General features: G+C 34.3%; 1 protein-coding gene across 2 annotated transcripts in view; it reads right to left on the bottom strand.

The window, feature by feature from the left end:
* MIS18BP1 (MIS18 binding protein 1) overlaps positions 1-14,524 on the bottom strand; it is a 48,391-nt gene that overhangs the window by 13,863 nt on the left and 20,004 nt on the right. For both annotated transcript variants that reach the window (XM_044232138.1, XM_044232139.1), the window contains exons 5-10: positions 13,981-14,111; positions 11,656-11,743; positions 10,538-10,695; positions 9,818-9,969; positions 9,243-9,339; positions 6,099-6,966 (exon numbers count right to left, since the gene is read on the bottom strand). In XM_044232138.1, coding sequence (XP_044088073.1) covers positions 6,099-6,966; positions 9,243-9,339; positions 9,818-9,969; positions 10,538-10,695; positions 11,656-11,743; positions 13,981-14,111 — 1,494 coding nt within the window. The remainder of the gene's footprint in view (positions 1-6,098; positions 6,967-9,242; positions 9,340-9,817; positions 9,970-10,537; positions 10,696-11,655; positions 11,744-13,980; positions 14,112-14,524) is intronic.

The raw sequence follows: 14,524 nt of genomic DNA, 5'->3' as shown, positions 1-14,524 counted from the left end.
GCAACTAAGAATCACTTGAGTAGGTTACATCAAATGTACAAGCAAGCAGATGTTATTAAAATAAGCAAATAGATTCACAGACTCTACCCCTAAAGATTTCAATTTAGTAGGTTTATAGTGCCAACACTTTGAATTTTTCAAAAGATTCTCAGGTGATTGTTGTGCTATGCAGTCAGGATTGGAATTGCTTTATGTTCTAAGAAGCATTAAGTATTATACCTAATTAAGAAAGAATCATTATATATAGTTAAGTGGGGTAGTAGGAATAAGTGATGATAAAGAAAGGTGACAGGAAGGAGTGACTGACATGTGAGATAAAATTTGAAGGATGGATAAAATACAACAGGTGAAAATATGGCAATAGTATTGGCAAAGAAATGAAGATGAGGAGGCAGGATGCAAAGTTAGGGAACAGAAAGTAGTGTATTTGTAGTATGGTAAATTTCAAAGGCATGGCTGGGATTAGAGCTTTGGGGAAAAAAAAAAACCAAAAAACAAAACTAGAAAAGCAGAGCTCAAACCCAAGCATGCCATCTCTAAATATTTTAAGTGTATGCAGTATAGGCTCCTTAACATTTTTTTCCTAAGTTAACATAGTAAAATTGTCTTTTTGGATATGGTTTATGAATCTTAACAAATATAAAGACTTGTATAACCATGATCACAATTAGGATACATAATAGTTTCATTATGCTGAAAAAAATTCCTAGCGCTTCCTCTTTGTGTCCACCACTATAACCACTAGCAATCATTGATGTTTTCTTAGTTTTGTCTTTCCAGAATGGAATTATACAGGATGTAACCTTCTGAGCTGCCTTTCCCCCACCCCCATTCAGCATGCCTCTGAAATTCATTCAGGTTTTTACATTATCAGTAGTTCTTACTTTTTATTACTCAGGAGTCCATTCATTCTAAGAGTGTACCATGACTCATTTATGTGGAAAGTTCCACAGAAATCAACAGAGAGGAGCTCTACAAAACCACCCCATAAAGTTGTTTGTGAACTTCTGTGCTCACACCACAAATTTTCATATCTTTTCATTTCTGTTCAGTTCAGTATCTTTTTTCCCCCAGACCTCTTCCTCTTTGACCCATGGATTATTCACAAGTGTGTTATTTAAATTTCAACTGCTTGGAAATGTTCCTGTTAGCCTTCCTTTATTGACTTGTAGTTTAAATCAATTATGGTCAAAGAACAAACACCCTATGCATGACTTCAGTTATTTTAAATTTGTCAAGATGTTTTTATGACCTAGTCAACGTTCAATCTAGTGAATGTCCACCTATCCTTGGAAAAAAATGTATTTTTCCCCCTATTTTTGGGTAGACTATTCTATAAATGTTGATTAGATAGTTGGCTGATGGGTGTTGTTCAGTTCTTCTGTAGCCTTGCTAATTTTTTGTCTACTAGTCAATCAATTGCAACAGAAAAGCATTGAAGTTTCCAACTGTAAATGTGGTTTTACCTCTTTTCAGTTCAGTCATTTCCTTTTATTCTCTGATTATGATTCATGTATTTTGAGGGTTTTTTTAGTTAGATGCATATATATTTAACATTGTTTTCCTAGTAATTGACATTTCTCTAATTTTGTAATGTTCTTTATCCTTGATAATTTTCTTGGCACTAAAATCTTTGACAGGTTTTAGTATAGCCACTTCAGCTAAGAGTTACCATGGTATTTTTCTATCTTTCCACTTGTAAGTTACCTATTCACCTTTGAAGTTCTCTTACATGGCACTATAGCAGGGATTTTTTAAATTCATGCTGACAATGTCTTAAATGGCGCATTCAGACCACTAACATAATTATATTTGGATTTAAATAATTTTATTAGCTGTCTGCTTTGTTCTGTTTTCTATTTCTTCTTTTCTGTCTTCTTTTGGATTAAAATTTTTTTTAGTATTATATCTATAATGTATATTTGAAAATACCTCTCTATAGTCTCTTAGTAGTTGCTCTATGGATTACTACAAACATAATCATCTACTTAGAATCAATATTTTACTGCTTCGAGTAGAATAGAAAATTTACCATAAGTCTCTTCATCCTTTCTCTCTGTATATTGTTGTTTTATGTATTAAATTTCATATATTCAAAATTCCACCATACAATGTAATATTGGCTATCAACCAGTAAACATTCTAAAGAATTCAAGAAAACAGTCTGTTGTATTTGCCCAGATAGTTACCATTTCTCTTGTTATTCCTTCATTTCTGATATTGACTGTCTCCTTCGTCATTTCCATTCTGTTCCTGAGCCTATCTACTAAGTTTTTTATTTTGATTATTCTATTTCCCAGTTCTAAAATTTTCTGTCAAATTTTCTGAATTTCTGTTCAAGAATGGTTGCTTTTAGTTCCTGGAGCTTTTAAAAATTTTTTGACTAAAGAATTCTGTGCCTTTATTGGCCAAACAGGCTACCTGAGAGGCATGAAGCAGGAGGAGTAGATGGCTCTGATGCCAGGCCTGCAGTGCTTCACAAGCTTGTAGGTGGTGAAGAACTTGCCCAGGTAGTGGCCAATCATCTCCCGCTTGATTTCCATCTGGTTAAAGGTCTTGCCACTTTAGACCCCTCCCCCCATTGCCCACCATCTTGGGCATGGTGATCATGTCCTGCAGGAGCACCTAGGGACTATGCCATGGCGGGGGAGCTTCCTTCTTGGTCTTGCACAGGTGCTCCAGCAGTAAGTATGGCTTCTCCCACAAACTCCAGTTTCACCTCTGCTGCAGCTGGGCACCATACATCATCTGCAACAACCTCCTAGGACTGTATAGCAGCTGGTCAAGGTCTACGATGCCAAAGGTGAACTTGCAGAAGGTGCGCTTCTGCTGTTCCACATCCACCATCTTGTCAGCTCTTGGGAAAGCCTCCTGGACAATTTTAATACACCTGCTTCAGAATCTTTCCAGATAATTACAACATCTGTGTCATCTCAACATTTTTTTTTTTTTAAATAAATCGAAATTTTCCTGTTTCTCTGTATACTGAGTAATTCTGGACTATTTCCTAGGCATTTTGAAATACTGTAAAACTTTTGGTCATGTTTATCTATGGAAAATGTTAATGTTTTTGTTTTAGCAGGCAATCTGGTTGTAACCTGAGCTATAAATTCCAGTCAGTCTTTTGTGGTAGTAGTTTCCGTATGTTCTATTTTTAAAGCTTTGCAGTGCTATTAAAATATCCTGTGTCGGGGGATACCAAGTGGCTGGCTGGCTTAAAAACTGGGTGGCACTCTACCTCTCAGTTCAGTCGTCAGTATTGGGTATACAGTTTAGTATCAGATCCTCACATTTGCAACTTAGGGGTGAGCTCAAAAGTTCATAAACAACTTTATATAGGGTTGTTTTCCCTAGCTCCTCCCTTTGCAATTGTTAGTTCCCCAGGGTTTCTGGTTTTGGTTCTCTGGCAGAAACCTAGTGCTTTAGTTACCCAGCTCTGCAGTACACTTCATACAACTATCCTTCTGCAGTGCCAAGCCCAAAGGACAGAAAGAGAAAAATGCCAACACGGGTAGCTCTACCTTTTTCTTTCATGACCTGAGCTGAAGGCAGACACTTAACTGACTGAGACACAAAGGAACCCCAGTTGCCCTCCCCTTTTGAGACCTATATGTAATTGGAGGAAGGTTTCCCACTTTCAGAGTTTTAGGTCCACGTGGGCCCCACATGCTGCTGTGATTTTCACCCTTGCAGGATTACATGGGGACTGTGACATAAGGGAAAGGAGAAAAGAAAAAGAGAACTGGGGGACTACTACTACTGTTGCTGAGTGCTAGTAGTCCTTTTTCCTTCTCCCCAAGCCAGAAGTGGAGGGCTTTTCTTTGAACTCTTAGTCATGCCTCAGTGCCCACTTCTACATTTTAAGTGGCCTTAATCTAGGTTAAGGAACACCAGAGGGAAAACTAGAATTATGTCCTCACTTCAGTGGTACTTAAAATTCTAGTCTTTCCAAACCAGCCTGCTACTATTTAGGTTCTTGAGTCAACAAAAAGCTGTTCCATGCATTCTGTTCATAGTTGCACACAAAAAACACTAGAATGTGCTTTCCTTATCTTTTTGGGAACTGGAATCTTAATTTCATTCTTAATGAAATTCTTAATTTCATTAAAATCATAGATGAAATGGATATAGAATAAAGGTTGAAAACCGTTATGATAACAAAATGATGGGATACAGCTGCAAAGGATAATTAAAATAGAAGTACTGTATGCTGTCACTGCAAGACAGAAGGATCTCTATATAATTTGAAGATTAGTAAGAATGCAGGGCAGGTTTCTGATGTTAGAAGCACAGCATTACATTACATTAAAATTAATCTGGAGATACATAAAGCAGATTACACAGATGCAAACAACTAAGTAAAAATACAAAGCTACTTCCATAGTTCAGGCAGGCATAAGGAGTCTGAAAAAGAGTAGTGTGAAGAGAAAGAGTGCAGATGGAATGATCCTGTGGAAAAATCTATAGCTCCTTGAGAACGACTCTGAATTAAAAACAGAATCAATAATGATAAAGTTTAAACACAGATGATGGAAAGAATTACATTTTCAGAATCAGGAATGTCAGGCCAAGTAGACTGGCAGGGGAAAATAAGTTTAGTTTTTGACATATTATGTTAGAATCTCTGTCTGTGAGATTTATGAAGAGATGCCCAACAGGCAAAGGGAAACACAAATATATATATTTTTTAAAGATTTTATTTATTTATAAGAAAGAGAGAGAAAAAAAAACACAAGTGGAGGGAGGGTCAGAGGAGAGGGAGAAACAGGACCGGGAATCATGACTGAGCCCAAAGCAGATGTGTAACCAACTGAGCCAACCAGGTGCCCCATGGGAAACAGAAATCTAAATACAAGAATTCAGGACTAGGGATACAAATTTGGGAATCCCTGTTCAAAGAGTCAAGTTAGAACTATGAAAGGAAAAGATCACAGAAGACTAGATTATCTTAGCAAGAAAGCACCCAAAACAAAGGACTTTGGAGAAGAAGGAAAATTCTCTGCCTGAAAATAAGACAGAGAAGGAACACTTAGGAAAATGAAAGAGAAGGACATAGTAGCACAGAGATTTCAAGAACAGTGTTTCAAGAAGGTAGATCTGAAAATGAATTCCAAATATTAAAAGGTTAGGGAGCACTCAAGCAAATGAATCACCGATTGTGGTATGTTTCTATCTTCTCTCTTACCAATCACATCTTCCTTTCTTTCTACTAGATCATTCCATTAGCTCACCACCATACTCTGATTCCTCTTACAAACAAATAAGCAACCAAACACACATCTTCCCTTATATTCACACTCTTCTATTAGCTATTTTTTTGTTCCCTAACACTGCCAATTTCTTGTGTTATCCACTTAGGTTGTCTTTACTCTCTCATTCACTCTCCATTGTTCAACTATGCTCTAGCTTCCAATGCTACTGCACTACTCAAATTCTCAAATTGCTTGTCACATCTATGTAGCTAAATCCAATTCTTGTCATATTTGGTTTATTAGCAGCACTAACCATGAAACCTTGGATGGATCACCTAATTTCTCAGGCTATTTCTACTTTGTAAATGCAGCGGGAAAAGACCATATTAAATAATTTGCAGGTCTGAATTCAGCTTTAAAGTTTTGTAATTATAAATTTAACTAAAAAATATTTCTTAAACTATGATATAAGACAGCAGCATTTCTCTGTTAAAGTATTTTCCCCACCTTAATAAAATTGTATGAAGTATACATGGGATTACTTTATATGCATGTTCAGTGTGAAATGACAACCACAATCAAGTTACATAGTTACATAGTCACATAGTTATTCTTTTCTTGAGGGGGAGGGTAGCTGTCTTGAAACATTAAATGGGAAGGAAAGGAAGATTAACTTTTTTTGTTGTTCATATGGAAGCTGTGGCCAACTATGGTCACAAAGCACATAGTTGGAAGTTATCTAGATTCTCCCTCCATTCTTTGTATAAATTTCTCTCCATGTGTTTTTGGATATCTTCCATATTAATGATTAGGCCACACTAATCATCAGCTCTTTATTGGAATTTTTACATCTTCAACTGTTTTGTGGCCACGCTAGATATTTTAAAGTCAAATCTAACTACTTACCAATGAAGTTTCTGTAATTCCTTCTCATTCCATTCTTCATCCTGAATTATACCAGGAAAACATTCAAAGGAATGCCTATTTGTCTCATGAGAGCCTATTGCCTCAATAATTGGAGACTCATTCCTATTGCCAGCTTTCTGAAGATTTTCTTTAGCAGAACATCTAGCTTTCTTTTGTTTGATATAAAATTCACTTTCACTTTCTTCAGTTTCAGATTCAGAAATCACTGGGATTTTCCTTGTGGTGGTTCTTGTGCTTTTCCTTAGGTGAACCACTGTTTCTTTGGTATTCCTTGCTCTGGTTTTCTTAGCAATTTCAGCTTTCTTTCTAATTCGCTCTTCTGTTTCACTCTCTTCACTAGACAAATCTGATGAAGACTGATGCTCATCAAATGACATAGATGTCTTTTTGATTTTCTTTAATTTTGGTAATAACCTTGTATTTTTCTTAAAATCGGAGGTGACCGTCTTTTCCTTTTTAGGATGAGATATTTTGATTTTCTGGTTGACAGTGAGCAAATCACATTCATTGCAATCTTCCTTGTTTTTATTTTTCTGATCTACACTATACTCAAATGCATTTTTGAAGGTCTTTTTGGGCTTACTGATCAAATGTACAGTTCCATTTAAGTCTGATTTACTTTCTTTCTGATGATTTGGCACTGCAAAATCTGTTACTGCTTTAATGGTGCCACAGGACAGATTATACTTCATGCATTTTTGTTCTATCACTTTTTTAGACTTAAGTGGTGTCACTAAAATATAAGCTTCCTTCTGATTAAGAGCCATACATTTTCTTTCTTTGTCTGAGAAAAACAGTTGTCTTGAGGTTAGAATGTCAATGGATACATTCGATTCTTCAGTTCTCTCTTTAATTTCATAAGACAAAAACCAAACATCAAAATCTCAAATTAGCTACAAAATAAAGCACAGATCTTTTTTCTAAAATAAATATTTTTCCCATAAACTCCAATGTACACATTACTGTCATTACTAGTCTTCTTGAAGCACCAGTCTGTTCATATTATTGCCCCTCAACTGTAAACATATTTTTTATACCAGTCTGTGACTTCCTACAGTCTACTTAGTGTACACATAAACTCCTCTGTCTGGCCTTGAATGTAGGTCTGATCTCTCACTGTACTCAAATCTGACCTATATTCTTTGTCTACTGCACCACTATTTCTCCCAATTTTCTTGATCTTCAATTTTCACTATCATTCTACTTGGAGTTTACTTTACTCACAAACCAAATCACTACTTGCTTTAATTCCATTCTCTAATCCACCTCATCCACAAACTTTGTCTGATTCCCTCAAGTGAATAAGAAGTTCTTCTTCAAATTTCCTGAATACTTTTAAATAATATGTTTGACAATGTACCCTGAATTATAAATATACAAACTTGTCTTATCTTTGAACTAGACTGCAAAAAAATCCTTAATAGTAAGAATTTTATCTACATTTTTAGATTTTTTGTTGTTGTTGGAGTTAGTACAGAGCCTTTCAAATATGCAGTAAAAGATAAATATATATTAAATCAACTCTTTTGAGGTAAAATATTTAGGAGACATAAGAAAGCCACTAGTGTTGCTAAAACTTTACTAGGTATATTATTCCTTACATGAAATGCAAGCTATCCTAGTTAGGGGAATAAGGAACTCTATATTTCTGTGGCCTCATTATCATTCCTAATGGTGGCAATGGAAACACAGTTTTGCTGAGTTGTCCAAACACCATGAAGCATTATGGAATAACAATCAAACCAGAACTTGGGAATCTTTATTATACTGTGTCACTATTAAGGAAAGCAAATTAAAATGAGAGAAATTCTCCAATTGCCATTATAAGTAATATATACAAATCATAAACCATCACACCAAGCATCATAGTGAAATACTGCAACAACCTACACATATAATGTACCATTTTACAAGATGAATGATAAAATAAAGACTGATGAGTAATGTTGGATGCTGGGGAGAAAAGAAGCCACTAAATTATAATTCATGAAGAAGTGGTACCAATTAAAAGTAATCAAAGTTTTTAAAAGTAATCAAAAGTTACTAATTAAAAGTAATCAAAGATTTCTCAATGGATCATCTATCTTCCTAATGGAAGTGTTTTCTTTTAATTCCTCACAAAATCTGACTCAAATGTTCAACTGGCAATTTGAAATTTTTGAGCTTTATAATTTTAAATAAAATACTTTTATTCTGAATATTTTTATTGATTTTATTAAATAATCTGAATAAAGATTCATCCTATTCTGGATACTTTAACCTAAGTCACATGATCCTGATAGTCTTTAAACATTTAATAAATGTTCTTCACTTTCACTTCCTTTCACTTATGAAATAAAATAAAGATGCTACTAAGCTGATGGATTTAACTCAACATGAAATTTGAAAATTGCTAATGTATAGAGAAAAGACTCTTTAAATTCTGGTATGCAGGATTTCAAAGAAATCATACTGAAAATCGACACTTACATATAGCTAAATGATGGCATTAATTTCATTAAAAGATTCGTAGTCTTTAAACATTTCTTTTAAATGTAAACCCAGTAAAGTTATATCACCATGAATATTCCAAAAATCAAATTTAAAATAATAGCTTTGTTATTTAAAAAAACATTATGGGTGCCTGGCTGGCTCAGCTGGTAGAGCATGTAACTCTTGATCTCAGGGTTATCAGTTTGAGCCCCATGTTGGGTGAATAATTTACTTAAAAAAAAAAAGAGGTTAAAAAAATAAATAAATAAAAATTATTTAATATCTAGATTAAGTAAGGGAAACCTACAAGTAAATATGGTATGTAAGGTAATAGATTATTTTATTATGCAAATTATGTTATATAGAAAAACCATACTTTATTGTACATCTAAAACTAGTAACACTGTATGTTAATTATGGTTCAATTAAAGAAAAAACTAGTATTCTGAAAAAACACCAAAAAAGCCCCCGACACTTATAACCATTGTAATACTTCATTTACCACTTTAGATTTGGAAATTTTGAGATCACTTTTACTATATATTTAATATAACTTTATTATATATTTAACATATTATATAGTATTATTATATTAAAAACATTTCAAATAAGAGTTATCTGCTTATTATAAAATCAAAAAAGATAAAATACCTTGCTTCTGACTTTTAATTATAGTTTCATCTGCTCTTTCACAATTTTCAAGTTTCTTTGAAGACAAGTTTTCATATTCTTTCTTCCCATTTAATTCCTTCAAAACAAAAAAGCAAAAAAAAATAGCTTTTTATTTTAACGACTACTACCTATAAACAGGACCTCAAGTATTTTCATAGTATGTATCAAGCATGCAAATATCTAAGTACATTTAGTTCTACAAATTTCATTAATGGAGGCAGTCAGAAACTCATTTGCCAGAGCTTGAGTTTTGGAATCACCATGTGGGTATCAACTATCTTAGATATTTCCTATAATGATTTAATACCTGTGATATGTCAACTGCATATACAAACACACAAACAAACACACACACACTTTATTTAAGCATTACTCTAAGAGCGAAACTTTGTTTTATTGACTTCACTTTTCCAACAAGGCACGGAGAAAATAAGTTATCAAGACATTGTCAAGGCTGATATTTAACAGAATTCATGATTTCTGATTTGGTCCTGAACATTTTTAGTAGCATCACACCACCACTCTACATATCACAGTGTACAGTAAAAGCTTACCTCATTAGATAAGTCATTTCCTCCTCCATTTTGAGAAGTATTATTTACATGGTCATCTGGGAGCCTTAATGGTGGTTTATTTTGGCAATTACCATGGCACACGTTTAATTCTGTGGCTCCTGGCAACCTACTGCGCTTACTATTTTTCACTTCTATGTGTACAAAGATGGAGATATTAACAAATTATTAAATAGAAGATAAACTGCCTTTTCACAATAAACAATACACTTTCAAGAAATGTTATCTAGAAAGAGTAGTAAATTAATGTTCATACTTTTTTTCCAGCAGGAGGGAGGGTGGGATATGAGGCAGATTACAGTTTTGGCAAAGAGGTGACGCAACAGTTCTGTTAGCTACCTTATAGCAATGGTCACTCAAAAAAACATGCCATTCCCTCCATGGAAGCAAACTGATTTTGTCTATTAACAAAAATGCAATTTGATATAAAAATATAGGCATTTGTAATATAGGTCCAAGATGGGTTGGTAACCTAAATACTTAAATCTAGGAAAGTGAAAGAAAATCACCTTTCATTGCCATGTTTATTAGTGTTCTTGATTCTGATGAACTAAAACATAATATTTAAAGAAGTAAGCAGAGAATAAACTGCACTGTAGTTTTTCAAGTATTAAAAAATAAGAATTTTAGGGCAGTGCAAGTCAAAAACTAAATACACTATAAACAGTGTAGATTAAAAAAAAAAAAAAAAAGCAAACATACCCAAATGACAACAATCAATGTCATAAGTAGTGCTGGCTTTTTGGAGGACATCTGTTTGGTTTTCTCTCACATCATTTTTTGATGATTTTCGTATATCAGGGACAAATCTTCCTGTTTTCTGTTTTTGTCTGGCCTTTCTCTCTTTCTTTTCACAAGCCCTAAAAACAAGTATAGCATTTTTCCTCTAATATTTGTTCTCAAAAAACAAAAACAAAAAAACTGAATATATAAATAAAGTCCCTCAGATAAAGCTCCTCCCCCAGCAAAGATTATCTTTAATCTTACATTATTTAAACCTTTATGACTTCTACCTCTTCCCCCACAAAGAACTGAAACACAGTACCTTAAAAGAATCATAAAACCTTGTAAGTGTTTACTACTCTATGCTCTTTCATTTTCTACTTAAGCTAATATTGTAAGAAAATTACAAGACTATTGCTGACAGTTGCCTATTTCTGGAAATAAATTTTACTGAAACACTGCCACATTCATTCATTAAAGTACTGTCTACGGTTGCTCTCCTGTTACAAAGGCAGAGTTGAATAGTTGATAGCAATATGCCCATAAAAACACTTCCTATCTGGCTCTTCACAGGACCATCCCTCCACCCCAGCATTATAAATTATACAATGGTACTGTGATTAATTAACTTATATTACTGTATCCCCTGTGAGTTCCTTTAATGGCAAGAATTAATAAAATTTTCTTTGCTTTTACTGTGCCAACACAGCGTCTGCTAAGCAACTGACAATAACTACTGATGCAATGAATGAAAAAAGACCAAGAACACCCGTGTTTAACAGCAACATCCCTCTTAAATGGTGTTTGAATGAGGATGCTCCCTGAAATGTCAACGGTGTTATTTTCCTCTCAGATTTATTCCATATGACAGAAATTCTAGTAAAGTATTACTGCTTTCTAAAAATCCAGGATTAGAGAGAACTTTAAAACTAACATTCCCTGCCCCCCCCCGGAAAACAAGTTAAAACCAATTTAATTCGTTAAACAGATATATTTGTAAAAGCCCCCCAAATTTTATACCTAAAATGGGTGCATTTTATCAAATATAAATTATATCTTACTAAAGTTACTTTTTTAAAAATTAAGAAGTACTTTACCTTAATTGTTCTAGAAAATTATCAATATGCTCTTTCCATTTTTCTGGAAAGCCAAACATAAACTTCCTTATGAGATAATTTGGATATCCTATTCAACAATAAACAAACAAAAATTATCTAGAAGCTAAGAATTTTAAAGACATATCATTGGTTCATTAGATCACTGAAAAAACATACACTTATTGCTCACTTTGTGCCAGGCACTGCCACAGACATTAAGGATTCAGCAGCTAACAAAACAAAAATTCCTGTCTTCATGGAACTTGACTTTTAGTGTGAAAGAGTAAGCAAACCAATAAATAAACATCTTGTTTGTTAGATGGTCACCAATGCTATGGAGAAAAATTAAGCAGTCAGTCAGCAAAAGGATACTAATATACGTATGCTGGGGGAGGAAGAGGGGTGCAGCATTTTTAAATGAGGTTCTCACTGAAATAGCATCATTTGAGTAAAACTTTGAAGGACATGAGGGAGTAAGCCATGTGGCAATATGGGATTAAAACACTGGAAACAAAGGGAACGAAATAAAAGGCTATGAGGTAAGAGTGTGCCTGGCCTGATGTAAAAATTAGTATGGTTGGAGAGAAGTGAAAAGAAGTTAGTACTAGGAGACTACTCAGAAGAGAATAGAGGCAGTAGAGGAACATGGAAGATGATAAGGCTTTGGGGTCATTTTATGGGCCTACTCTTTTACTTTGGGTAAGATGGGAAGCTATAAAAAATCTTCAGCAAGGGAGCCACAGGATTTAACTTGCTTAAACAGGACTGTATTAGCTGCTATTTTGAGAAGTCTCTGGAAATACAAGTGAAGAAACAATGAGACCAGTTAGGATTCTGTAATGATTCAGATAAAAGGTAAGGGAGGTCGGGACCACAGAGGTCAGCAGAGGCCTGGCTTCTCAAAAAATTATGGAGATAATTCCAATAGGATGTACTGACCCACTAAATGTGGGTGTGAGAGAGACAAGATTCAAAATGCCTCCAAGCATTCTGGCTAGCCACTGGAAATAAGGAAAGAGGGGGAAGACTATTAACATTACCTAAGCAGATTATAGGGAGAAGACCATGTTTTAGACATACCAAGTTTGAGATGCCTGCAGACATCCTAGTGGAGATGTCAAATGGGCAGATGGAAAATGAGTTGAGTGGCTTGGGGAGTTTTTTTGGTAAGAGATATAAATTCACCATATAGATGAGATTTAAAGCCTCAAAGAAATAAGCACATCATAGAATGTATATACAAAGAGCTACAGTCTACTCCATATTTAGAGGCAAAGAAGAAAGAGCAAAATAAGCAAATAAACTAAGAAGGAATAGGGAGAAAGGCAGCATGAAAATCTAAATACGGTGTTCCTGAAGGCAAAAAAAGAAGTATTTCAAGGAGGTTAAGTATGAATAACTATGATAAGCAGATACTTGATTTAGCAATGTGGGGGCCATTGGTAACTCCGATAAGGTCTGTTTGGTAAAGAATTGTGATTTAAGGCATGAATAAAGAATTTTTTTTTAAATAGGAAAGAATTCAAGGAATTAGAATCTTCTGAGCTGTTTTTGCTGTAAGCAGTAGCTGACATAAGTGGGGTTAAAAGGGTTTTTGTTTTTGACAGGATAAGGGAGAATTACTGGAGTGATATCCCTGAGTAAAAGAGGGAAAATGGAAAGTATGGTACAAATGGAGAGGTTGACAAATTCATAAACAAAAGCAGATACATATGCAAGCAGGGGAATAGACATGATGGTAAACTTCTCTTCTGATTGTTTCTATTGCTCAGGTGCTCCCCCCAGCACCTCTACTGTGAGAGGAAAAAAGGAGGTATTGAAAATTTGTAAAAATATGCAATAGTCATCAAGGAGGATGGGAGAGTGAATGCAATAGGGAAATGTGGTAGAATACCAAGAGACCACAACTTGTTGCTGGTAATCACAAACTTTAAGATACTCAGGTATGTTTTTCTTCAGCCACATTACTGTGTGCAAAGCATAGGCAGAAAATTAGATAACAGGACTGGGGTTGTACTGGGCAGGTTCAACAAACTAGGAAGCTAAATGATAGCTTTATAAAGCAGTTCCTCACACAACAACATTTCACTTGATTTTTTAAAAATCACTGAACTTATTTAAACTGTCATTAAGGGTGATTAAATCAGAGAAAAATAGTCAACACATATAATAAATAGTTTTACATAATGTGGTCAACTCTGTTTTAATTTTTTGTTTTGATTGATCCATAATTTTAAAACACCTAAGAACAACAAAAAAAATAGATATCACTGTTAGGAATATGGTTGATTCATTTAAAGTAATTTATAATAATGACAGTCATACCTGCTTCCTTCATGGAAATCCGATCTATCATCCCTTTTAGTATGTAAATATTGCCTGATAAAGTCCTAAGTTTGTTGTGCTTAATCCGTTCTATAATGACATTACTGTGCCAATATATGTTAGTGATGTCTCTAGGAGAAAATTAAAGGCCAAAATAGTCACATTTTACCAGTAATCACAATTTACATATGTAAGTATACAAACTTATAATAATAAAAAGTAATAAATTTGCACTCTACAAACATTTAGCAATATTATCCATTTAATTATAAACATCTAAGGGCCAAACATTACAGCAGAATTCAACTGCCTGGATAATGTGATCCTCAGAGTATGTAATAAGAAACTGTACTGTGGCCAAACCAAACCACTAATATAAAATTTATCATTAGCAAGGAAGCAGGGGCCTTCTCTAAATGGTGCTGACAATGCCTGCAACTTCATCTTAACTGATGCCAAGTTTCTGAAGAATGTTTTTCTGTCCCTCTCCTCAGGGCTTATACTGTGTTAGCTTTCATGCAGTTACATAGTTTGGATTCCCCTA

The sequence above is a fragment of the Neovison vison genome, chromosome 13 (genome assembly GCF_020171115.1).
Source record: "Neovison vison isolate M4711 chromosome 13, ASM_NN_V1, whole genome shotgun sequence".
Lineage (NCBI taxonomy): Eukaryota > Metazoa > Chordata > Mammalia > Carnivora > Mustelidae > Neogale > Neogale vison.
The sequence above is the reverse complement of the archived record's forward strand: the minus strand, read 5'-3'. Positions and strand labels throughout refer to the sequence as shown.